General features: G+C 45.5%; 1 protein-coding gene across 1 annotated transcript in view; it reads left to right on the top strand.

Annotated features, from left to right (window-relative positions):
* The window catches only part of EXOC1L (exocyst complex component 1 like), a 46621-nt gene extending 26314 nt beyond the window's left edge, over positions 1–20307 (top strand). Inside the window, exons 2-3 of the mRNA XM_063950562.1 lie at positions 7289–7416; positions 19864–20307. Coding sequence (XP_063806632.1) covers positions 7289–7416; positions 19864–20127 — 392 coding nt within the window. The 3' untranslated portion in view covers positions 20128–20307. The remainder of the gene's footprint in view (positions 1–7288; positions 7417–19863) is intronic.
* The last annotated feature ends 5209 nt before the right edge of the window (positions 20308–25516 follow it).

The raw sequence follows: 25516 nt of genomic DNA, 5'->3' as shown, positions 1-25516 counted from the left end.
ATTGCGGGACACTTTCGGCGTACAGGCACCACGTACAGAAGACTGGAGCACCACCAAAAACTACTGAACCTGCCCTGCCATCATCTGAAGCAAGAAGTGGTAACGAGGTGGAATTCAACCCTCTATATGCTTCAGAGGTTGGAGGAGCAGCAAAAGGCCATTCAAGCCTATACAATTGAGCACGATATAGTAGGTGGAATGCACCTGTCTCAAGTGCAGTGGAGAATGATTTCAACGTTGTGCAAGGTTCTGATGCCCTTTGAACTTGCCACACGTGAAGTCAGTTCAGACACTGCCAGCCTGAGTCAGGTCATTCCCCTCATCAGGCTTTTGCAGAAGAAGCTGGAGGCATTGAAGAAGGAGCTAAAAGGGAGCGATTCCGCTAGGCATGTGGGACTTGTGGATGCAGCCCTTAATTCGCTTAACAAGGATTCACGGGTGGTCAATCTGTTGAAATCAGAGCACTACATTTTGGCCACCGTGCTCGATCCTAGATTTAAAGCCTACCTTGGATCTCTCTTTCCGGCAGACACAGGTCTGCTGGGGTTGAAAGACCTGCTGGTGACAAAATTGTCAAGTCAAGCGGAACGCGACCTGTCAACATCTCCTCCTTCACATTCTCCCGCAACTGGGGGTGCGAGGAAAAGGCTCAGAATTCCGAGCCCACCCGCTGGCGGTGATGCAGGGCAGTCTGGAGCGACTGCTGATGCTGACATCTGGTCCGGACTGAAGGACCTGACAACGATTACGGACATGTCGTCTACTGTCACTGCATATGATTCTCTCAACATTGATAGAATGGTGGAGGATTATATGAGTGACCGCATCCAAGTAGGCACGTCACACAGTCCGTACTTATACTGGCAGGAAAAAGAGGCAATTTGGAGGCCCTTGCACAAACTGGCTTTATTCTACCTAAGTTGCCCTCCCACAAGTGTGTACTCCGAAAGAGTGTTTAGTGCCGCCGCTCACCTTGTCAGCAATCGGCGTACGAGGTTACATCCAGAAAATGTGGAGAAGATGATGTTCATTAAAATGAATTATAATCAATTCCTCCGCGGAGACATTGACCAGCAGCAATTGCCTCCACAAAGTACACAGGGAGCTGAGATGGTGGATTCCAGTGGGGACGAATTGATAATCTGTGAGGAGGGGGATGTACACGGTGATATATCGGAGGGTGAAGATGAGGTGGACATCTTGCCTCTGTAGAGCCAGTTTGTGCAAGGAGAGATTAATTGCTTCTTTTTTGGGGGGGGTCCAAACCAACCCGTCATATCAGTCACAGTCGTGTGGCAGACCCTGTCACTGAAATGATGGGTTGGTTAAAGTGTGCATGTCCTGTTTTGTTTATACAACATAAGGGTGGGTGGGAGGGCCCAAGGACAATTCCATCTTGCACCTCTTTTTTCTTTTCTTTTTCTTTGCATCATGTGCTGATTGGGGAGGGTTTTTTGGAAGGGACATCCTGCGTGACACTGCAGTGCCACTCCTAGATGGGCCCGGTGTTTGTGTCGGCCACTAGGGTCGCTAATCTTACTCACACAGCTACCTCATTGCGCCTCTTTTTTTCTTTGCGTCATGTGCTGTTTGGGGAGGGTTTTTTGGAAGGGACATCCTGCGTGACACTGCAGTGCCACTCCTAGATGGGCCCGGTGTTTGTGTCGGCCACTAGGGTCGCTTATCTTACTCACACAGCGACCTCGGTGCAAATTTTAGGACTAAAAATAATATTGTGAGGTGTGAGGTATTCAGAATAGACTGAAAATGAGTGTAAATTATTGTTTTTGAGGTTAATAATACTTTGGGATCAAAATGACCCCCAAATTCTATGATTTAAGCTGTTTTTTAGTGTTTTTTGAAAAAAACACCCGAATCCAAAACACACCCGAATCCGACAAAAAAAATTCGGTGAGGTTTTGCCAAAACGCGTTCGAACCCAAAACACGGCCGCGGAACCGAACCCAAAACCAAAACACAAAACCCGAAAAATTTCAGGCGCTCATCTCTAGTTGAAATAACCCGGGTCGAGCCACCCAATATTTCAACTCAGGTAGCGAGCGGGGTTAAACAAGTGTTAAACCCAACTCGCAGTGCAGTGTGAACGGGTAAGCCAGATCGCCAGTCTGAAAGGATTCTCATACGGGTCGCACCCACGAAGGACCCATTGTACAAATCCTGGGTGCGAACTGGCTATACGGTCTGAGAGGGGTATTACAAGCACTATGTACAGTAAGTGCTCACACAGTGATTCCTATAAAACAAGGAGAAACATTGCCTTGAATACTTTTTGTATTTTTGTTAACAAACATATTTAAAAACAATTAAGGCCCATACATTACACACTGGGCGATTTTGAGTTGAAAGCAGCTCACTTTTGGTGTTTTGAGCTGCTTTCAGCTCAAAACCGCCCAGTGTGTATGCCTCTGCGATGAGCGCTGATGCACGCTCCCGCTTCATCGCTGTCGGCCGCCGTTCATCTACTGGTATTACCAGTAGATGAACGGCGGTGTGAGCGGCTTTCCATAGCGTCCTGCTATGGAAAGCCGCTCACCCCCGCTGACATTGCTGGGCAGGGGGGAAAAGCGCTCAGTGTGTATGCACCTTTAGTAGGAAATAACAACTTTATATTCAAATTTAAAGCAGTGTTTTATCTTATGACCGAGACAATTACATTGCATATTTACATATTTAAAGGCATTAGGACAAGGAATAAAACCAATAAAATGTTTGCTTAGATGGCTTTCTGAAAACATACTGCACCTTTTATCAATATTCTAATATGATTCTCTTTGAGGTCAAAATGTATAATCTGGCAAAAACAGCTGATGTGTATAATCCACAGGGTTAGAGTTAACGGGGCTGATTCTGAGTTGGGTGAAAAAGCAAAAAAAAAAAAAACAATGGTAACTTTGCACCTTGTCAAAACCATGTTGTACAGCTGGTGGGGCAGATTTAAAGTGTGAAAAGAGATATAGAGGGTTATTCAGAAATGGATGCAGATCTTGCTTTCGCATGCTGGGGGCTGCAGCACAAAAAAGTGTTGCCTTTTAACAAATTATCAACTAGTCCCAAAGTTAGAAAGCCCCTCACAGGTGGCGTTCCCTGACATAGTGAAAACAACCCCAGGTTAGTCAGCCCAGGGCTGGCACCAGTGTTGGGTACTGGAAGGACGGCTGGCACCACTGCTGGGGATTGAGAAGAAGGGTATACTGGTTTTTGCCTCCCCATTCACAGAGGCTACCAGTCCAATATGGAAAAATGCTGGTGTTTTTCTTGACCAGTAGGGTGAAGCTTTGTAACATCTTACAGTCAAAGTATACAATGTTGAGTTATTTACATAGGTTTCAATTTATTTTGGTCTCCAGGAAAATGGCTGCCACTTGTATTAGTCACTCAATAGCGAAACACAGTCACTCAGTAATAGAGACACATAGTTAGGTGGAAGTTAAGTCACCTGAAACTGATGTTATGGCAAAACTTTATTTACAGCTTCCCCTCAGTGGGATGAATCTGTTGTTTTAGTAATTTGTCTCAGTTAGGTCTTTTACTTAAAGAGACAGATTTCTGCATAGTGGATGTTATTCTTTGGGGTAAATTTAATAAGATCAAGATAGGAGTTCTATTCAAGATGGGATGTTGCCCATAGCAAACAATCAGATTCTACTCTCATTTATCTAGCACCTTCTACAAGATGATTGGTTGCTATGGGCAACATCCCATCTTAAATAGAACTCCCATCTTAGCAAATTTACCCAGAGGTCTCTGTTTTTATTTTTACTCTCTGTTTTATGTCTCTTTGTATTGTGCATGTGTTCTATGTCTGAGTCTGTCTGTGTTTCTGACCTACGTGTGTGTGTGTGTGTGTGTGTGTGTGTGTGTGTGTGTGTGTGTGTGTGTGTGTGTGTGTATATATTTACATGTGTGCCCCAAGTGTGTATCTGCCTGTACGTGTCCCATGTGTGCATCAGTATGCCACATGTGTGTCTGCGTGTTCCAGTGTGTGTGTGTGTGTGTGTGTGTGTGTGTGTGTGTGTGTGTGTATCTGTCTGTCTGAGTGTGTGTCAGTGTAAGTGGCATGGAGAAAGAAGGGGGGACATCTAGCCATAACTTTAGATACCTTTTTTTAACTATTTAGTAAAATACAAAGACATAGGTCCTATCACTAAGTGCAGCTGTATACAGTGAGACCAGGACGAGACTTGCAACTCACCCCTCTCTCATGTAATTGAATTGAGCCCTATAAATAGTGTTAAAACAACCATAATTAGTGGTAATAATAATTTCTAGTTATTAACCACTTGCCTGGCATGGTCACATCAGATGCGACCACACCAGGCAGTGTTTTAACTTCCCACCCCTGCTGCTGTCAGAGGGACCGTATGGTCCCTCTGCCTCCCTGCACCCTCCCCAGTGTTGCTGTGCTGCCGATCATGCCAGGACCCACCCCCACTCCCCTTCCCCCCCAGCATCTGCAGACAATAGCAGCTGCTGGGGAAGTGTAAAACAACCCCCCCCCCCCCCCCCCAAGCCACCCACAGCCCCCCCCCCCCCCCCCCCTGTGTACCTGGCGTCTGACCGGGTTCAAAAAGGTAAAAAGGAAAAGAAAAGGTCTGGTATATACAGCTTTTTTATTCACTGGACATTATTGTGGTCTTTTCTTTTTTGACAGTGCATTGTCTTTTGTATTAATTGAGCCACCTCTAGTAGTAGTCTATAGAGAATTGATAGTTACATTGACATATTGCAAGTAATTGGAGAGATATAAATGTAATAGACTAGGTCGTTCATTTGATGTATTAATGTTTATATAGATTTTTAATAGTGTATTAAAATTGTGGGATTAGAAGCACTGATTGGTGCTAATTTTATATTAAATAAGAATATGTATGACAACATGTGTCTGTACTCATCTCATTTAAGCCTCTAATCATTAGGAATAAGAGCAGAGCGAAATTCTTTTATCTTTTGGTTATCTCCTGTAGCAACAGGAGGTGTTGTTTATGCGTACACAGGCATAATCTCACTACTTGCAGCTGAATAGTAATTAAGACTTGGTGGTCATCACTCCTTGTTTATTAGTATATTAATTGAATAAAATAAAAATTAGCGCCTAGAGACATATTTGTGGATTATCTATCTGCATTGGAAATGAAATGTTACAGTGTTTCCCATGAAGACACTGTAGCAGAGCATTTTGTATGCAAATACAGTCGTAGTCGCACACAGAATATAGGCATGCTGCATATCATTTTAATCAGCAGAAGCTGCTTCTGCATCATATTACATTACTTTGCATCTAGGACGCATTTTCGTGGAAAACGCAAATAAAGATGATCATCGCTACTGAGTCCCGCTGTGGCATGTTGTGACTTCAAGGGCTGTTTAGCAGACTGCAGCAAGGATGTAAGACGACACATCTGTAGATTGGCTCAGCATCTCCAATGCACAAAACGGAAAGCACAGTTCAGAGTTCTACACAGCTTGGCATAGTGGTATCACCGATGATTGCCATGCCCGTGAGCTAGGGTTCGATTCCCGCAAAGGACACATTTGTATTGTATATCTGTGTAAAGATTAACATCCACAATTTTTTTCTAATTTTGCCAAAACAAGTTCTGTCATACTTTGTATACAGTCTCAGACATGCACACAACTATACAGTCAAAATTAGAAAAAAAAACCTGTAGGTGCTACTTATTACACAAATATACAAGTGTGACTTTTTAAATTCTGAGAGTCTTATCTTTATGAGACTGAGTTTACCGTACTTCTTCCTGGGTCTCCCCATTGCTTTAACAGGTAGCCCCTGAAGCCCAGCATTTATTAGTAAATCATAGTATCAATGCGTGTGTGACTGCCGAAATGACAGTCCAGTAAAGTTCTGTGGATGTTATTGCAACTTCTCCATTCAATTCATACTGTAGGCAGGCTACCCACTCTGCTGGTTAACCCCCACTTCCCCCTTCCCCCTCCACTGGGAGACTGCTCACTTCACAGACAGGAAGGCCAGCTTACAGTCAATAAATTGACAAAACAGTATGCAAATGAAGGGCTCATACTGCAGTAGCTTTGGTTGGGGGAAGGGATTAGAGAGGTCCCAAGCAACATATTATTTTTTTGATTGTAATTTTGCTTGCTAGACCTGGCCCCACGTACTGTATACAGGATATGTACATTAAACAGTAAGTGCTTATATGAAGTACTGTACTACAGATTTTGCAGTTGCAGACGCTTGGACAGTTCGTAATAAAAACTGATCTTTTCCAGTGTTCAGAATTCTATTGAATGTAAGGTTGTTAAATGTATGAATGTTAATAATAATAATAATAATAATAATAATAATAAAGTGTAAAGAAAAAAAAATTGCATTCACTCTTTCCGGCAATCGAACCCAGGACCATGAGCACCGGTACACCTCACCGCTAGACCACGACGAGTGGTGATACATATACAAACTCATGTGTAAATAGAAGCAGTGATCCCTTTCAATTGGTTTTGCTTATGCTGTATTGTCTACGGGACTTGGATGCTCACATAACCCTAATGCCAATTGACCATTTGTTTAACACGTAAGTTTGCGTCTGTATACACTGGTTTTATTTATTGATTTATTTTTTTGGTCCCGACAGAGAATGAATATTTTCTGCAGTGTCCGTTTATTTACAGTATGCTATACACTTTAAGTTCCTGATTGACTCTCTCCATCTGACCGTTGGTCTGTGTGTATAACATTACAGTTGTCACTGGCCATTTACTAGGGCTTGCTAAGAGTACACTATTACATTACGATTACTGTACTGTACTGTATATTCATCTGCCGCTATTCAATCTACAGTACTGGATTAGTGGATCATCAGCCACCAAGTGGTGAAGATATGTATTGCATCCTGTGTATGTTGTCTGAACAGAAGAAAGTACACTCTCTTTGTGGGGGCACTCTTGTCATTAAAATTGAACCTTTATTAAATTTCACATTAAAATCATAAGCCATGCTGTGTATGGTGTCGCACCTCAATGAGCCTCTCTGTGCAACATCTCAACAACCTGATCTATAGCTAAGGCGCAACAAATACTCCATTTAGAAGGAGAAACTGCAACGATAAGGGACGCTCCATCTGTAGCTAAATAAACAATAGAAGACATTTCATAAGCAAGTCCTCTCTCCTTCCACTTTAAAGAGTCCAGTGTTTAATGTGATATTTTACTGTATGTACATTTCAATAAGTTGGTTCATGTGTTTGTCATTTTAACTGGCACTGTGTAACAATATGCTTATGTCTTTCAGTGGCTAAGGAGGAAGTTCACATATCCTTGGTAAAACATTTCAGAGCATGTCTAGATGAAAAATATGAAGTGATTGAGATGTGGCTTCTTAAAGATCTTGTGTACATTGATGGAAAAGAACCAGAAACAGTAAGTTATTGTTGGAGTCGTAGTGGCTGCTTCTGACCCAGTTGCACCAACTGAACTGGACACATATTGCGATTTTCTGCAAACTGTGCATGCATCAAAAACTGCAAACCGCATCACATGATGCGTCCAGAGTAGCAAGTAACTCTGTCCGAATCGCATCTCGAGTGTGCAGAGCTTCACATGAAGTGAAATGGTTGTTTCTGGCTGGCAACAGCTGCGTCTCATGGTAGTGTTGGGGACATGTAGTGTCATGGGTATGTAGCCTGCCTTCCGTGAGTCGTCCAGATGCAGCTTGGTCGTCTGTTTCAGACCGATCTTTTGAAGAGAGTGCAAATGCCTATATTAATGATGACTGCTGCGTTCAGATAAACAGTGGTCAGAATGACTTGGCCAGACTGATACTAACATTAGCATAAATTAGTGGCTGCCCCCCCCCCCCCCCCCCAAACACCAAATAAACTTTGATCATTCTGTTCAAGAAAGACATCTCAAAGAGTTTATTGAGGATGGACTGGGGTTTTGCATGGGCCTTGAGCTGAAATTAAAGAATGTCATTGTGTGCCACCACAGGGGGTGTGACTAGCGCTGTGGAGGTGTGACTAGTGATGTGGAGGCATTACATATGTTGTGTGGGTGTGGTCTGCACAGGGTGTGTAGTCTGTGCGTTATGTTGTAGCTACCTGGGTGAAAATAGTGAATAAATGAATATTCTAACCACTCTCTTGTTAGTCAGCCCCTGAGATTGAAAAATAAACTCTAGAACAAACATACAGCAGAAGTAAACACAATAAACAAGGCCAAGATATGGTTTGTCCTACCTGCACAGTGCACTTGCTGGACTGTGTTGTTCCCCAAGGTCAGGCGGTCCAAAGTGGCAGAGTGGTGTCAGTGGTCAGCACTTTGACACGACTGCACTTGTGGAACCACACAGTCCAGCATGACCCATTGCTGGACTGTGTTGTTCCCCAAAGTCAGGCGGTCCAAAGTGGAAGAGTGGTGTCAGTGGTCAGCACTTTGACACGACTGCACTTGTGGAACCACACAGTCCAGCATGACCCATTGCTGGACTGTGTTGTTCCCCAAGGTCAGGCGTTCCAAAGTGGCAGAGTGGTGTCAGTAGTCAGCACTTTGACACGACTGCACTTGTGGAACCACACAGTCCAGCATGACCCATTGCTGGACTGTGTTGTTCCCCAAGGTCAGGCGGTCCAAAGTGGCAGAGTGGTGTCAGTGGTCAGCACTTTGACACGACTGCACTTGTGGAACCACACAGTCCAGCATGACCCATTGCTGGACTGTGTTGTTCCCCAAGGTCAGGCGGTCCAAAGTGGCAGAGTGGTGTCAGTGGTCAGCACTTTGAAACGCCTGCACTTGTGGAACCACACAGTCCAGCATGACCCATTGCTGGACTGTGTTGTTCCCCAAGGTCAGGCGTCCAAAGTGGCAGAGTGGTGTCAGTGGTCAGCACTTTGACACGACTGCACTTGTGGAACCACATAGTCCAGCATGACCCATTGCTGGACTGTGTTGTTCACCAAGGTCAGGCGGTCCAAAGTGGCAGAGTGGTGTCAGTGGTTAGCACTTTGACACGCCTGCACTTGTGGAACCACACAGTCCAGCATGACCCATTGCTGGACTGTGTTGTTCCCCAAGGTCAGGTGATGTCCTCTGGGCAGGCGTGTCTGGGGAAAAAGAACAAACACATTAGCAACTAAAAAAAAAAAAAAAGATTTAGTACAGCTCATCTGAATGTATTCTTACCATCAGGCCTCCTTTTGGACTGCTTATCTCCCGCCGTCTTCCGTCTTCTGGGCGGTTCTTCCTCCTCGGGAAAGCCAGCAGGACGGCTGGAGTCCACACCTCCGCGAACTCCTTGGACCATGACAGGGTTCATGCGCCTTTTAATAACGTTCTCCCAGGGTAGCCACGTCAGATTGAGAGCCGGACCACCTCCCGTAGCTGTCTCATGTCGGCACTGAATCCCCATCTTCTTTTTGGTCTGTCTGCGGCAATCACTGTACCGCTTCATACAGTTTCTGGTGCTCCGGCGGTTTCCAGTTACTGCAGTGACTTGTGTCGCGATAGCATCCCAGATGTTTCGCTTGGTCTTAGCTGCTGTGGTCTGTGCCCTTGGTCCATACAGAACGTCGTAGGACCTGTCGACGCCATCCACTAGGGCACAATTAATTTTCCGCCTCAGTGTATCTGGGTCCACGCGGCTTTTTCTGTCCTGCGTCTTCACCAGAGGCTTCCTCCTCCGACTGATCCTCTGGCTGGCTTCTTGCCTTTAGGGATAAAAAAAAACATGCAATTAATATGATCGGTATGTACCTGTGAGTGTGTCAGTATCCCTGGCAGTGCGCAAAGATACCTGTAGGTGTGCATGGCAGTGCGCAAACTAGGGTGTGTCAAGTTGGATGCTATTGTGTCTGCAGGTGTTGTCAGTATTTACCTTTCTTGGCTTTTTCTTTTGCTTCTCCCTTTGGTCCCTTGACGACCGCGGCTGGTCACTGCATGCCTGGTCGGTCGTATCCTCCTCCTGGTTCGGCTCCCACTCCTCATTGCTGTGCAGGGAAAATTCTTCTGAGGGGTGGGGGGGAGGGGGGGATCGGGGCCGCTTGTCCCTGGACATCTCTGTTGTAAAAAGAAAAATTATTTTTACAAATTTAAAACACATTACATAATTACATGCAACCACACGTCATGCTGCTGGGACCCCAGTTCTCAAGCAGGACCAAACACACATTTAAAAAAAAATTTAAAATTTAAAAAAAAACTCAGCCAAACAAGCCAAAACACCTGTGCAAGCATCCCTGCACATGCTGCATGTCAACCAGTGCTGCAATAGGAGCAAAAAAACATGTTTTGGAAACAAACGACATCACATGTCGCCACATGGTGGATACCGACACGGTCTAAAATCACCCCAAACAAGCCAAAAAGCATCCCTGCACATGCTGGAGGTACACCAATGCAAAAGCATGACCCAAAAATAATTTTATGGAAAAAAAAAATGTGAAAAACTACCCCCAAACACAAAACGCCCCCAAAAAATGCAGCAATACAAGCAGGAGCTATATATACATACCTGCGCACATATACATACTAGAGATGAGCGGGTTCGGTTTCTCTGAAACCGAACCCGCACGAACTTCATGTTTTTTTTACGGGTCCGAGCAGACTCGGATCCTCCCGCCTTGCTCGGTTAACCCGAGCGCGCCCGAACGTCATCATGACGCTGTCGGATTCTCGCGAGACTCGGATTCTATATAAGGAGCCGCGCGTCGCCGCCATTTTCACACGTGCATTGAGATTGATAGGGAGAGGACGTGGCTGGCGTCCTCTCCATTAGAAATTAGATTAGAAGAGAGAGAGAGATTGTGCAGAGTCAGACAGAGTTTACCACAGTGACCAGTGCAGTTGTTGTTAGTTAACTTTTATTTATTTTAATATAATATATCCGTTCTCTGCTATATCCGTTCTCTGCCTGAAAAAAAACGATACACAGCAGCAGCCAGTCACACAGTGTGACTCAGTCTGTGTGCACTCAGCTCAGCCCAGTGTGCTGCACATCAATGTATAAAAGGCAAAGCTTATAATAATTGTGGGGGAGACTGGGGAGCACTGCAGGTTGTTATAGCAGGAGCCCCCAGGAGTACATAATATTATATTAATTTAAAATTAAACAGTGCACACTTTTGCTGCAGGAGTGCCACTGCCAGTGTGACTAGTGGTGACCAGTGCCTGACCACCAGTATAGTAGTATATTGTTGTATGTATTGTATACTATCTCTTTATCAACCAGTCTATATTAGCAGCAGACACAGTACAGTGCGGTAGTTCACGGCTGTGGCTACCTCTGTGTCGGCAGTCGGAACTCGGCAGGCAGTCCGTCCATCCATAATTGTATTACAATATATACCACCTAACCGTGGTATTTTTTTTTCTTTCTTTATACCGTCGTCATAGTGTCATACTAGTTGTTACGAGTATACTACTATCTCTTTATCAACCAGTGTACAGTGCGGTAGTTCACGGCTGTGGCTACCTCTGTGTCGGCAGTCGGCAGGCAGTCCGTCCATCCATAATTGTATTATTATTATAATATATACCACCTAACTGTGGTATTTTTTTTTCTTTCTTTATACCGTCGTCATAGTGTCATACTAGTTGTTACGAGTATACTACTATCTCTTTATCAACCAGTGTACAGTGCGGTAGTTCACGGCTGTGGCTACCTCTGTGTCGGCAGTCGGCAGGCAGTCCGTCCATCCATAATTGTATTATTATTATAATATATACCACCTAACCGTGGTTTTTTTTTCATTCTTTATACCGTCGTCATAGTGTCATACTAGTTGTTACGAGTATACTACTATCTCTTTATCAACCAGTGTACAGTGCGGTAGTTCACGGCTGTGGCTACCTCTGTGTCGGCAGTCGGCAGGCAGTCCGTCCATCCATAATTGTATTATTATTATAATATATACCACCTAACTGTGGTATTTTTTTTTCTTTCTTTATACCGTCGTCATAGTGTCATACTAGTTGTTACGAGTATACTACTATCTCTTTATCAACCAGTGTACAGTGCGGTAGTTCACGGCTGTGGCTACCTCTGTGTCGGCAGTCGGCAGGCAGTCCGTCCATCCATAATTGTATTATTATTATAATATATACCACCTAACTGTGGTATTTTTTTTTCTTTCTTTATACCGTCGTCATAGTGTCATACTAGTTGTTACGAGTATACTACTATCTCTTTATCAACCAGTGTACAGTGCGGTAGTTCACGGCTGTGGCTACCTCTGTGTCGGCAGTCGGCAGGCAGTCCGTCCATCCATAATTGTATTATTATTATAATATATACCACCTAACCGTGGTTTTTTTTTCATTCTTTATACCGTCGTCATAGTGTCATACTAGTTGTTACGAGTATACTACTATCTCTTTATCAACCAGTGTACAGTGCGGTAGTTCACGGCTGTGGCTACCTCTGTGTCGGCAGTCGGCAGGCAGTCCGTCCATCCATAATTGTATTATTATTATAATATATACCACCTAACTGTGGTATTTTTTTTCTTTCTTTATACCGTCGTCATAGTGTCATACTAGTTGTTACGAGTATACTACTATCTCTTTATCAACCAGTGTACAGTGCGGTAGTTCACGGCTGTGGCTACCTCTGTGTCGGCAGTCGGCAGGCAGTCCGTCCATCCATAATTGTATTATTATTATAATATATACCACCTAACTGTGGTATTTTTTTTTCTTTCTTTATACCGTCGTCATAGTGTCATACTAGTTGTTACGAGTATACTACTATCTCTTTATCAACCAGTGTACAGTGCGGTAGTTCACGGCTGTGGCTACCTCTGTGTCGGCAGTCGGCAGGCAGTCCGTCCATCCATAATTGTATTATTATTATAATATATACCACCTAACCGTGGTTTTTTTATACCACCTAACCGTGGCAGTCCGTCCATAATTGTATACTAGTATCCAATCCATCCATCTCCATTGTTTACCTGAGGTGCCTTTTAGTTCTGCCTATAAAATATGGAGAACAAAAAAGTTGAGGTTCCAAAATTAGGGAAAGATCAAGATCCACTTCCACCTCGTGCTGAAGCTGCTGCCACTAGTCATGGCCGAGACGATGAAATGCCAGCAACGTCGTCTGCCAAGGCCGATGCCCAATGTCATAGTACAGAGCATGTCAAATCCAAAACACCAAATATCAGAAAAAAAAGGACTCCAAAACCTAAAATAAAATTGTCGGAGGAGAAGCGTAAACTTGCCAATATGCCATTTACCACACGGAGTGGCAAGGAACGGCTGAGGCCCTGGCCTATGTTCATGGCTAGTGGTTCAGCTTCACATGAGGATGGAAGCACTCAGCCTCTCGCTAGAAAACTGAAAAGACTCAAGCTGGCAAAAGCACCGCAAAGAACTGTGCGTTCTTTGAAATCCCAAATCCACAAGGAGAGTCCAATTGTGTCGTTTGCGATGCCTGACCTTCCCAACACTGGACGTGAAGAGCATGCGCCTTCCACTATTTGCATGCCCCCTGCAAGTGCTGGAAGGAGCACCCGCAGTCCAGTTCCTGATAGTCAGATTGAAGATGTCAGTGTTGAAGTACACCAGGATGAGGAGGATATGGGTGTTGCTGGCGCTGGGGAGGAAATTGACCAGGAGGATTCTGATGGTGAGGTGGTTTGTTTAAGTCAGGCACCCGGGGAGACACCTGTTGTCCGTGGGAGGAATATGGCCGTTGACATGCCAGGTGAAAATACCAAAAAAATCAGCTCTTCGGTGTGGAGGTATTTCACCAGAAATGCGGACAACAGGTGTCAAGCCGTGTGTTCCCTTTGTCAAGCTGTAATAAGTAGGGGTAAGGACGTTAACCACCTCGGAACATCCTCCCTTATACGTCACCTGCAGCGCATTCATAATAAGTCAGTGACAAGTTCAAAAACTTTGGGTGACAGCGGAAGCAGTCCACTGACCAGTAAATCCCTTCCTCTTGTAACCAAGCTCACGCAAACCACCCCACCAACTCCCTCAGTGTCAATTTCCTCCTTCCCCAGGAATGCCAATAGTCCTGCAGGCCATGTCACTGGCAAGTCTGACGAGTCCTCTCCTGCCTGGGATTCCTCCGATGCATCCTTGCGTGTAACGCCTACTGCTGCTGGCGCTGCTGTTGTTGCCGCTGGGAGTCGATGGTCATCCCAGAGGGGAAGTCGTAAGCCCACTTGTACTACTTCCAGTAAGCAATTGACTGTTCAACAGTCCTTTGCGAGGAAGATGAAATATCACAGCAGTCATCCTACTGCAAAGCGGATAACTGAGTCCTTGACAACTATGTTGGTGTTAGACGTGCGTCCGGTATCCGCCGTTAGTTCACAGGGAACTAGACAATTTATTGAGGCAGTGTGCCCCCGTTACCAAATACCATCTAGGTTCCACTTCTCTAGGCAGGCGATACCGAGAATGTACACGGACGTCAGAAAAAGACTCACCAGTGTCCTAAAAAATGCAGTTGTACCCAATGTCCACTTAACCACGGACATGTGGACAAGTGGAGCAGGGCAGGGTCAGGACTATATGACTGTGACAGCCCACTGGGTAGATGTATGGACTCCCGCCGCAAGAACAGCAGCGGCGGCACCAGTAGCAGCATCTCGCAAACGCCAACTCTTTCCTAGGCAGGCTACGCTTTGTATCACCGCTTTCCAGAATACGCACACAGCTGAAAACCTCTTACGGCAACTGAGGAAGATCATCGCGGAATGGCTTACCCCAATTGGACTCTCCTGTGGATTTGTGGCATCGGACAACGCCAGCAATATTGTGTGTGCATTAAATATGGGCAAATTCCAGCACGTCCCATGTTTTGCACATACCTTGAATTTGGTGGTGCAGAATTTTTTAAAAAACGACAGGGGCGTGCAAGAGATGCTGTCGGTGGCCAGAAAAATTGCGGGACACTTTCGGCGTACAGGCACCACGTACAGAAGACTGGAGCACCACCAAAAACTACTGAACCTGCCCTGCCATCATCTGAAGCAAGAAGTGGTAACGAGGTGGAATTCAACCCTCTATATGCTTCAGAGGTTGGAGGAGCAGCAAAAGGCCATTCAAGCCTATACAATTGAGCACGATATAGGAGATGGAATGCACCTGTCTCAAGTGCAGTGGAGAATGATTTCAACGTTGTGCAAGGTTCTGATGCCCTTTGAACTTGCCACACGTGAAGTCAGTTCAGACACTGCCAGCCTGAGTCAGGTCATTCCCCTCATCAGGCTTTTGCAGAAGAAGCTGGAGGCATTGAAGAAGGAGCTAACACGGAGCGATTCCGCTAGGCATGTGGGACTTGTGGATGCAGCCCTTAATTCGCTTAACAAGGATTCACGGGTGGTCAATCTGTTGAAATCAGAGCACTACATTTTGGCCACCGTGCTCGATCCTAGATTTAAAGCCTACCTTGGATCTCTCTTTCCGGCAGACACAGGTCTGCTGGGGTTGAAAGACCTGCTGGTGACAAAATTGTCAAGTCAAGCGGAACGCGACCTGTCAACATCTCCTCCTTCACATTCTCCCGCAACTGGGGGTGCGAGGAAAAGGCTCAGAATTCCGAGCCCACCCGCTGGCGGTGATGCAGGGCAGTCTGGAGCGACTGCTGATGCTGACATCTGGTCCGGACTGAAGGACCTGACAACGATTACGGACATGTCGTCTACTGTCACTGCATATGATTCTCTCAACATTGATAGAATGGTGGAGGATTATATGAGTGACCGCATCCAAGTAGGCACGTCACACAGTCCGTACTTATACTGGCAGGAAAAAGAGGCAATTTGGAGGCCCTTGCACAAACTGGCTTTATTCTACCTAAGTTGCCCTCCCACAAGTGTGTACTCCGAAAGAGTGTTTAGTGCCGCCGCTCACCTTGTCAGCAATCGGCGTACGAGGTTACATCCAGAAAATGTGGAGAAGATGATGTTCATTAAAATGAATTATAATCAATTCCTCCGCGGAGACATTGACCAGCAGCAATTGCCTCCACAAAGTACACAGGGAGCTGAGATGGTGGATTCCAGTGGGGACGAATTGATAATCTGTGAGGAGGGGGATGTACACGGTGATATATCGGAGGGTGAAGATGAGGTGGACATCTTGCCTCTGTAGAGCCAGTTTGTGCAAGGAGAGATTAATTGCTTCTTTTTTGGGGGGGGTCCAAACCAACCCGTCATATCAGTCACAGTCGTGTGGCAGACCCTGTCACTGAAATGATGGGTTGGTTAAAGTGTGCATGTCCTGTTTTGTTTATACAACATAAGGGTGGGTGGGAGGGCCCAAGGATAATTCCATCTTGCACCTCTTTTTTCTTTTCTTTTTCTTTGCATCATGTGCTGATTGGGGAGGGTTTTTTGGAAGGGACATCCTGCGTGACACTGCAGTGCCACTCCTAGATGGGCCCGGTGTTTGTGTCGGCCACTAGGGTCGCTTATCTTTCTCACACAGTCAGCTACCTCATTGCGCCTCTTTTTTTCTTTGCGTCATGTGCTGTTTGGGGAGGGTTTTTTGGAAGGGACATCCTGCGTGACACTGCAGTGCCACTCCTAGATGTGCCCGGTGTTTGTGTCGGCCACTAGGGTCGCTAATCTTACTCACACAGTCAGCTACCTCATTGCGCCTCTTTTTTTCTTTGCGTCATGTGCTGTTTGGGGAGGGTTTTTTGGAAGGGCCATCCTGCGTGACACTGCAGTGCCACTCCTAGATGGGCCCGGTGTTTGTGTCGGCCACTAGGGTCGCTAATCTTACTCACACAGCTACCTCATTGCGCCTCTTTTTTTCTTTGCGTCATGTGCTGTTTGGGGAGGGTTTTTTGGAAGGGACATCCTGCGTGACACTGCAGTGCCACTCCTAGATGGGCCCGGTGTTTGTGTCGGCCACTAGGGTCGCTTATCTTTCTCACACAGCTACCTCATTGCACCTCTTTTTTTCTTTGCGTCATGTGCTGTTTGGGGAGGGTTTTTTGGAAGGGACATCCTGCGTGACACTGCAGTGCCACTCCTAGATGGGCCCGGTGTTTGTGTCGGCCACTAGGGTCGCTTATCTTTCTCACACAGTCAGCTACCTCATTGCGCCTCTTTTTTTCTTTGCGTCATGTGCTGTTTGGGGAGGGTTTTTTGGAAGGGACATCCTGCGTGACACTGCAGTGCCACTCCTAGATGGGCCCGGTGTTTGTGTCGGCCACTAGGGTCGCTTATCTTACTCACACAGCGACCTCGGTGCAAATTTTAGGACTAAAAATAATATTGTGAGGTGTGATGTGTTCAGAATAGGCTGAAAATGAGTGTAAATTATGTTTTTTGAGGTTAATAATACTTTGGGATCAAAATTACCCCCAAATTCTATGATTTAAGCTGTTTTTTAGGGTTTTTTGAAAAAAACACCCGAATCCAAAACACACCCGAATCCGACAAAAAAAATTCGGTGAGGTTTTGCCAAAACGCGTTCGAACCCAAAACACGGCCGCGGAACCGAACCCAAAACCAAAACACAAAACCCGAAAAATTTCAGGCGCTCATCTCTAATACATACCCCAAACACCCCAAAGCAACGCCACATGTACACCTCATGGCACCCCCCCCCCCCACTACACAAACACATACATGCAACGCCAGACCACATGTGAAACTTACCTACAAATGTAGAAATCGCTCCAAAAACGACTCTCCTCCGGGGTGACAGGTATCCTCCTGTCCGTCCTGGATTAAAGCCTGCTGGGTGTCCAAACGATACCACAGCAAACAACAACCAATTTGCTAGCTCTGCACCTCCACACACCTCTCTGCAGGTTCACAAAATGGCTGCTGAGCACGCAGCAAACAAGCCCTATAAAGGGCTCAAAACGGCGGGAAGTCGAATCCAGGATGCCCACTACTCGACGATTGGTTCGTTATTCGACAAGGGGAGTGTCGAATGAGTTTTGTATTGAATATGTCTAATTCATGGTCCCGGGTGGAGGGTTCCGGCTGTCGAGTACAGTCGAATTCTAAAATGGTCGGAAAAAAAGGCGCAATTCGTCCGGAATTGCATATACCCCATAGAGAGAGAGAGAGAGAGAGAGAGATCCCTATATATTGTAAGCTTGCGAGCAGGGCCTTCCTACCTTTATGTCTGTCTGTTTTTACCCAGTTTTGTTCTATTACTGTCGTTTTAATTGTAAAGCGCAACAGAATATGCTGTGCTATATAAGAAACTGTTGACAGACAGACAGACAGACAGATATACTCTGCAAATGGACGGCACTCCCTTAAAAAATGCACACATGCAGCCGGTGCCCTCACAATACTGTTTTCATACCTCTTTCCGGGTGCGGCACTCCTGGCTTCACAAAGATGCAAGACGCTGGCGACTGGCGTAGTCAATAATGTTTCAGTTGTGTGCAACGGTCATCAGATTCAGAATCTGATGACAGTTGAATACAACCGAAACATTATTGACTATGCTAGTGTCTTGCGTCTTTGTGAAGCCAGGAGTGCCGCACCCGCAGAGTGGTATATATATATATATATATATATATATATATAGGCTGTAGTAAAGTAGCTGCCAGCACTCACAGGTCTTCCTGTTAATGTTAGATATAGGGTATTATACAAGGGATACTACTGTGTAGCATAATGTGAATAATGCACATTACTATGCGGTGTAATGTGAGTAAGGGACACCACTGTGTGGTGCAATATGAATTAAGGGTACTATTGTACTCTTTTTTTGTCGACTTCCGTATTTCAAATATGGGTGGGGGGCACCTGTCCCTACTTTGCCAGGAGTGCTCGGTCCCCTAGATACACCCCTGCTCACACTGCACCTGTCATGCCTCACACTGCTCCCCTCATGCCTCACACTGCACCCCTCACACTGCTCACTTCATGCCCCACAGTACTCTCCTCGTACTTCACACTGCTCCCCTAACACCTCAAACTGCTCCCCTTACACTGGTCTCATCATGCCTCAAACTGCTCCCTTATACCTCACTGCTCCCCTCACACCTCACTGCTCCCCTCAGACCTCACACTGCACCCCTCACAATTCTCACCTCATGCCTCACAGTGCTCTTCTCATGCTTCAAACTGCTCCATTCACACCTCAAACTGCTCTCCTCACACTGGTCCTCGCTCTAATGCCTTACACTGGTTCCCTCATGCCTCACACAGCCCCCCTCACACCTCACTACTCCCCTCATCCCTCACACTGATCCCCTCATGCCTCACACTGATCCCCTCACACCTCACTGCTCCCCTCATCCCTCACACTGCTCACCTCATGCCTCAAAGTGCACTCCTCATGCATCACACAGCTTCCTTCACACCTCACACTGCTCCCCTCGCACTGGTCCCCACATACCTCACACGGTTCCCCTCATGCCCTTGACTTCATTCAGCACCTCAATTAATTTCTTACGCTACACTCATTTCTCCCATCCTCTTGCTCAGATTTCCTCTCTGTCTCTCCTCTCTGGAGAAACAATGGAAAGCCCTGACTAATCTTCTGCTCCATCAGAAGCCCAAAAAGTTTTTCATGGGTGTAGCCTACGGGAAGAGGGGGTGGGGTGGGGGGCGCTTATCCTTCTGCCTCCCAGGCCTATTTTCATGGGGGGGGGCCCTGGAGCTGCAGCTCCATCTGCCTCATGGTTAATCATGGAGAAGGAAAGGAACCAAGGCAAGGGAAGAACCACCAACTGGTGCCTGTGTGTATGCTGTATCATGCTTTATCGATAATGTGCATATACAAGCACCAAAATTAATGATGAAGCTAAATGGTGGAACTTGATTTTTATTCTACCTTGTCCTTATGCAACTTCTGTACAAGTTGATAGTTTGTTGATAAAAGTTGATAAATTGTAAATTGTAACAGTTGTCGTTTTGTATTCTACAGGACAACCCACATTTTGACATGATGTTTGACGAAGTGTGCAATGTGGAAGCCTACAGCTGTGCCTCAAAATACGCCTTTGCTCGGAGTTTAGTTAAACTTAACACTCTCTACACCAAGAAGGACATCAAAGTTATTAATTTTGACTCTTCCTACATAGAAGAAGGAGTAATCTGGTCTTCAAACAATGGCGACTGTTTAGTACTAATGAGGATATGCTTTTACGCCTCTAACCTACTGTGCTTATCATTATGTCCTATGCCGTAGGCACTGGCAGTGTGGCTAACAATGATTAGGTGACCTAATTCAGCGATCTAATAGAAGTGATATAGGAACTGCAACTAAGTCTGTCTAGATTACCAGTGATAGTGTTAGAGCATGCACAGATTAGGTTCTAGATTTAATGAGTAATGCAATGTGAGTGTAGTTGCTACTGGACATCTAGAGGTGGTATTATACTGTAAAACTAGTTACAAGCAATAGTTTCCTTAAATGAAGGATGATTTAATTAGTATGATGCAAAATACAAAATTAGATATCGACTTGATTAAATATTTCGAAAGACTGAGGTGGAAGATTATTAAAAAGTAGCTGTGTCCTGGTCTGATCAGCCAGATCAGTGTGCAGTTTGGTACCATACGTGTTCAGCCAATAGCACATTTCTGACAATGAAGGATTCAACTGAATTTCAAAGCCAACATAGGTTTCTGAAGTCATACATACTGTATGTCATTAGGACCAACATTGCTTTGGGAGCCAATGTTCTTCCATGCCAGATATTGATTGGGTATTGTCAGTCCACACATAGGACCTGATTCAGCCTCAGTTGTAGCTTTGCTATTTTAACAAAACTGCAACTGCCTGCGATCGCATGCTGGGGTCCGTCCAGCATGCAAATACCTGGCAGCAATGTGATCGCAATTCAATTGCAACCGCATCGCTAAATTGTGGATGCCCCCCTGCCTCTGCAACAAGGCTGCAAAGGCAGATTTAGAACCGCCATTTTTCGGGTTGCAGTGGCTGTATGTGACGTCACGCGGCTGCCCCGACCCTGCCCCCATTTTTGAAGCCACACACACCCAACGCGGCACCACCGCTCCCCACAATGCTGCCTCACCGCCCCCGACCACCCCGCAAACTCCTTTGCCTGTCAGTTAGCCAGAGGCATTCGCATCAATGTGATGTGATCGCATTGGCCACCCCACGCACACTCATATCAGGACCTGCGCGTGCGCACTGCAGTAAACACAAACACAATGTGATCGCATCACATTGGCGGGCCAACCTGAATAAGGCCCAATAGTCTAAAGTTTGGTCAATCTGGTTGGAATTTACATAACTGCCAAATTAAAGTTGCGCTGTTTCTTGACACCTTTGTTTCTATTTAATGTGGTTTAAGTCAAAATCAACAAGTTCCAGTATTATATACTTAATGCTTCTTGTTGTTAAAGTGCACCAATCGCCACAAGGCATAATGTAAAGGTGACTTTCTTTGTACAATTCTGTCCAGTATTTAAACATGTTTCTGCCTCGGTTATATAGGATCTGATTTAGAGGTGCACGTGAATCTCTTTCGTACACAAAAATATGAAAATGTTGCAGCCATCTGGATTTGTACTGAGACGATGTCTCTGATCACGTCTCTGATCTGCCACTTGCATATGCAGTGGTATTTTAGTATCCAGCACCAGACTTGAAATATAATTGATACTTTCAATTCATAAAAAAACATCCACTAAAAATGAATCCTCTATACTAGGTTTATAGTTTATGGTGCTGGGGATGCTCCCAACAATCAAAACCTGAACATGTTAATATCTACTTATTGGCAATCTACTTGCATAGAAAGATGCACCATCAGACACACATTGGTCGCACCACCGAACACCCGGGAAATAATACGGTCTCTCTGAATGTCTATTCTAGTAAGACACAGGGCCGTTTTAACTGCATATGGAGACACAGTCCCAGGCTGAGACACGCCCCCCACAGTCTCTAATTTATCATGGCACATGCCCAGTGTGACCCTGACATATGCACAGTACAAAAACACTCAGCTGCACAAGCATCGGCATTGTATCTGCCTCTGAATCATCCCCAAAGCCACTGCATTATTTCCATGCTTTATTGTGTAAATCCCAGTCATACATTGTACTGAGGAGCAAGTAATGTGCAAGAGGCTGTCAGATTATGGGCCTAGGGGCTAATTTAGGTTGGACTGCAAATCGCATTCCAACTGGAATTTTTACGATGGCCCCGTGGGTGCATGTGCAGCGCCCATCCTGTGCATGCGCCTGCACTTTCTGCGGGGGGCCACAGAAAAAGCAATCGCCTCTGCCTGTCAATCAGGCAGAGGCAGTCGCGAGGCGGGGGGCGGCCAGGGAGGAGATGGAGCGTTGCGGGGTGATGCAAATGGTGAGCAGGGGGTGTCTACGTGATCGCGGGGTCTACGTGATGTCACATGCAGCCGCCGTGATGGGTAAGATGGCGCCGGCAGGAGCCATCCTTAGTTTCTGCTGACAAGCAGAAATTGCAAAGCGATCGCAATTTCTGCTTGTTGAAGGGGGAGGAAGGGAGGGAGGCGCCAGTCAGCATGCTGGGCGGCCTTGCCCAGCGATGGGCGGCCCCCAGCATGTGACCAAAAGGATAGCAAATTCTACTGATTGGCGGAATTTGCTATCATTACTGAATTAGCCCCCTAATTCAAGGGGTAATTCAGATCTGATCGCAGCAGTAAATTTGTTAGCAGTTGGGCAAAACCATGTGCACTGCAGGGGGGCAGATATAACATGTGCAGAGAGTTAGATTTGGGTGGGTTATTTTGTTTCTGTGCAGGGTAAATACTGGCTGCATTATTTTTACACTGCAAATTAGATTTCAGTTTGAACACACCACACCAAAATCTAACTCTCCTTGCACATGTTATATCTACCCCCCCCCCCCCCCCCCTGCAGTGCACATGGTTTTGCCCATTAGCTAACAAATTTGCTCCTGCGATCAGGTCTGATTAGGCCCTATGTTTGATTGTCGTGCAAGAATAGAATCGCTTCCAGATATAAACAGAGCACAATACTTAATACTACACATTAAGGGTCTGATTTTCAGTCGCATGCAAAAACAAAAGCAGCAGCATCTATTAACAGTCTGCAAGTTTATGCAAATGGCCTACACACTCCGTTCCTTGTGTACATCTATGTGGGCGAATGTGCAAGGACTGATCAACTTTTAGTGCCCGTACACACTTTTGGTGTGTCCTGATACACCACCATCGGTTGCACCATTGACACTTACACCAGCTTTATGGCAGGTGCAATTTCTCAGTCTGACCATGGCCTCCTATGCTTGCGGCTGTGCATATGGGAAAGCAGCGTCCTTCATTGACACGCCCGAGGCACGACCACTGAACGGTCCATGTTTATGTGCACTACTAACCATGTCCCAGTCACCGCCCAGGAATGCCCATCACTTGTCCGCCACCTTTCTGATACCGTCTGGCCCAATCGCAACAGCGCCTTTGTGCGTACACTTGTATAATTGATGCCTCACAGGGGTTTCCAGAACTTTTCGTGCACACAGTCACAAATAATCGCTCAACTATGTGATTATCGAATTGCGTGCAGATTGCTTGTGACACTGCTTGCTTGTGTTAGTGATGCAAATAATCTAAAGGTGGCACATTGTGCTCAGATAGTCACATACATTCCTTCTAATCTCGTTAACCTTACTGTTATGTCTTTAAGTGTGTGTGTGTGTGTGTGTGTGTGTGTGTGTGTGTGTGTGTGTGTGTGTGTGTGTGTGTTGTAGTTTGGCTGCTCTGGGCAACACCTCCACCGTTTCTCTTTAGAACAGGCATGTCCAAACTGCGGCCCTCCAGCTGTTGTGAAACTACATATCCCAGCATGCCCTTACACAGTTTTGCTGTCAGAGAATGCTAAAGCTGTGTCAGGAAATGCTGGGATGTGTAGTTTCTCAACAGCTGGAGGGCCGCAGTTTGGACATGCCTGCTTTAGAAGGTTTGATATAAATAGAGAGAAACCAAATCCCCAGTTTATGGTTTGGTTGGATATGGTATTTGTGCACCAGGTTCTGAATAAACTCAGAATCCAAAGTGTAATTTACTTCATACCATGAAACAGGGCCGTAACTAGGTGTGTGCCGATGGTACCTTGCCCACAGCGCAACTGCACTGAAGGTGCACCATCTGGCAGCACACCCCGCACGTCCGTCCGTTGTGTGTCATGAGGGTTTATTTGATGTTTAAAAGGAGTCAGTAACAGGTAGACAAAACACACTCACACACCCCTTATGTGTTAGAACGGGTATGTATATGGTTTAAAATGATGATTAAAAGGAGTCACTTCACTTTAAAAAAAAGTTGTTTAATTCCTTGTTGCACAACAAATCTAAAAGTTGTTTTGTTTTTAACTTAGAACAAAACTGTTTAAGGGTGCTTAATTACTCTTCGGAATATTATATGGGTATTATGGAGAAAGATGTATAGCTGGTTTCCTTATTAGAAAGTCAAATTTATTGTCCAACAAGGAATTATTTTAAATGTTTTTTGAGCCTCCTTTTAAACATCATTTAAACTAAGTCTAAATCTCAGTCCCACTAACAGGGGACGTTTTTAAGGGGAGCAGCATCATATATCTTTGTTAGCGCACGATTTGCCTGCTGCCTTATGTGTAAAAAGGGGGACTCTGCCTGCCTTATGTGTAAAAAGGGGGACTTTGCTGCCTAATGTGTAAAAAGGGGGACTCTGCTGCCTAATGTGTAAAAAGAGGGACTCCACCTGCTGTACTGTGTAAAAGGGGGACTCTGCCTGCCGTAATGTGTAAAATGGGACTCTACCTGCCATACTGTGTAAAAGGGAGCTATCTGACCAAGGCCCTCATTCCGAGTTGTTCGCTCGCTAGCTGCTTTTAGCAGCATTGCATACGCTAGGACGCCGCCCTCTGGGAGTGTATCTTAGTTTAGCAGAATAGCGAACGAAAGATTAGCAGAACTGCTACTAAATAATTCCTTTCAGTTTCTGAGTAGCTCCAGACCTACTCCTAGACTGCGATCAGCTCAGTCCGTTTAGTGCCTGGTTTGACGTCACAAACACGCCCTGCGTTTGGCCAGCCACTCCCCCATTTCTCCATACACTCCCGCATTTTTCCCTGACACGCCTGCGTTTTTTTAGCACACTCCCGGAAAACGCTCAGTTACCACCCAGAAACGCCCCTTTCCTGTCGATCATTCACCGATCAGCAGTGCGACTGAAAAGCGCCACACGAACACCAGCAAATCTACTAAGTTTTTAGTTAAAAAACTAAGGGCATGCCGTGTAGCACATTGGATATAATAAGATGTGATTACTGTCACGTGCATGATTGGGCTGGCCTGACATAAATCTTGCTGAGGAGCCCTCAGATTCCCAGACTGGATCCTGGATGCGGAGCAGCTCTGGTATATAAAAAAAAAAAAACAATAGCAAACAAACGTTTTATTTAAATCAACTCCAATAACAAATGTTATTTTCTTTTTATTTGTGTGATCCTTCAAGTTCAATAAACCCTTTACAATAACTGTCTCCATAAGTATAATATGATATCTTTCAATTATCATCTGCCCTTTTTATGTACTCCCTCTAGCATAAATATATAATGGACTA

The sequence above is a fragment of the Pseudophryne corroboree genome, chromosome 1, assembly GCF_028390025.1.
Source record: "Pseudophryne corroboree isolate aPseCor3 chromosome 1, aPseCor3.hap2, whole genome shotgun sequence".
Taxonomy (NCBI): Eukaryota; Metazoa; Chordata; class Amphibia; order Anura; family Myobatrachidae; genus Pseudophryne; species Pseudophryne corroboree.
The sequence above is the reverse complement of the archived record's forward strand: the minus strand, read 5'-3'. Positions and strand labels throughout refer to the sequence as shown.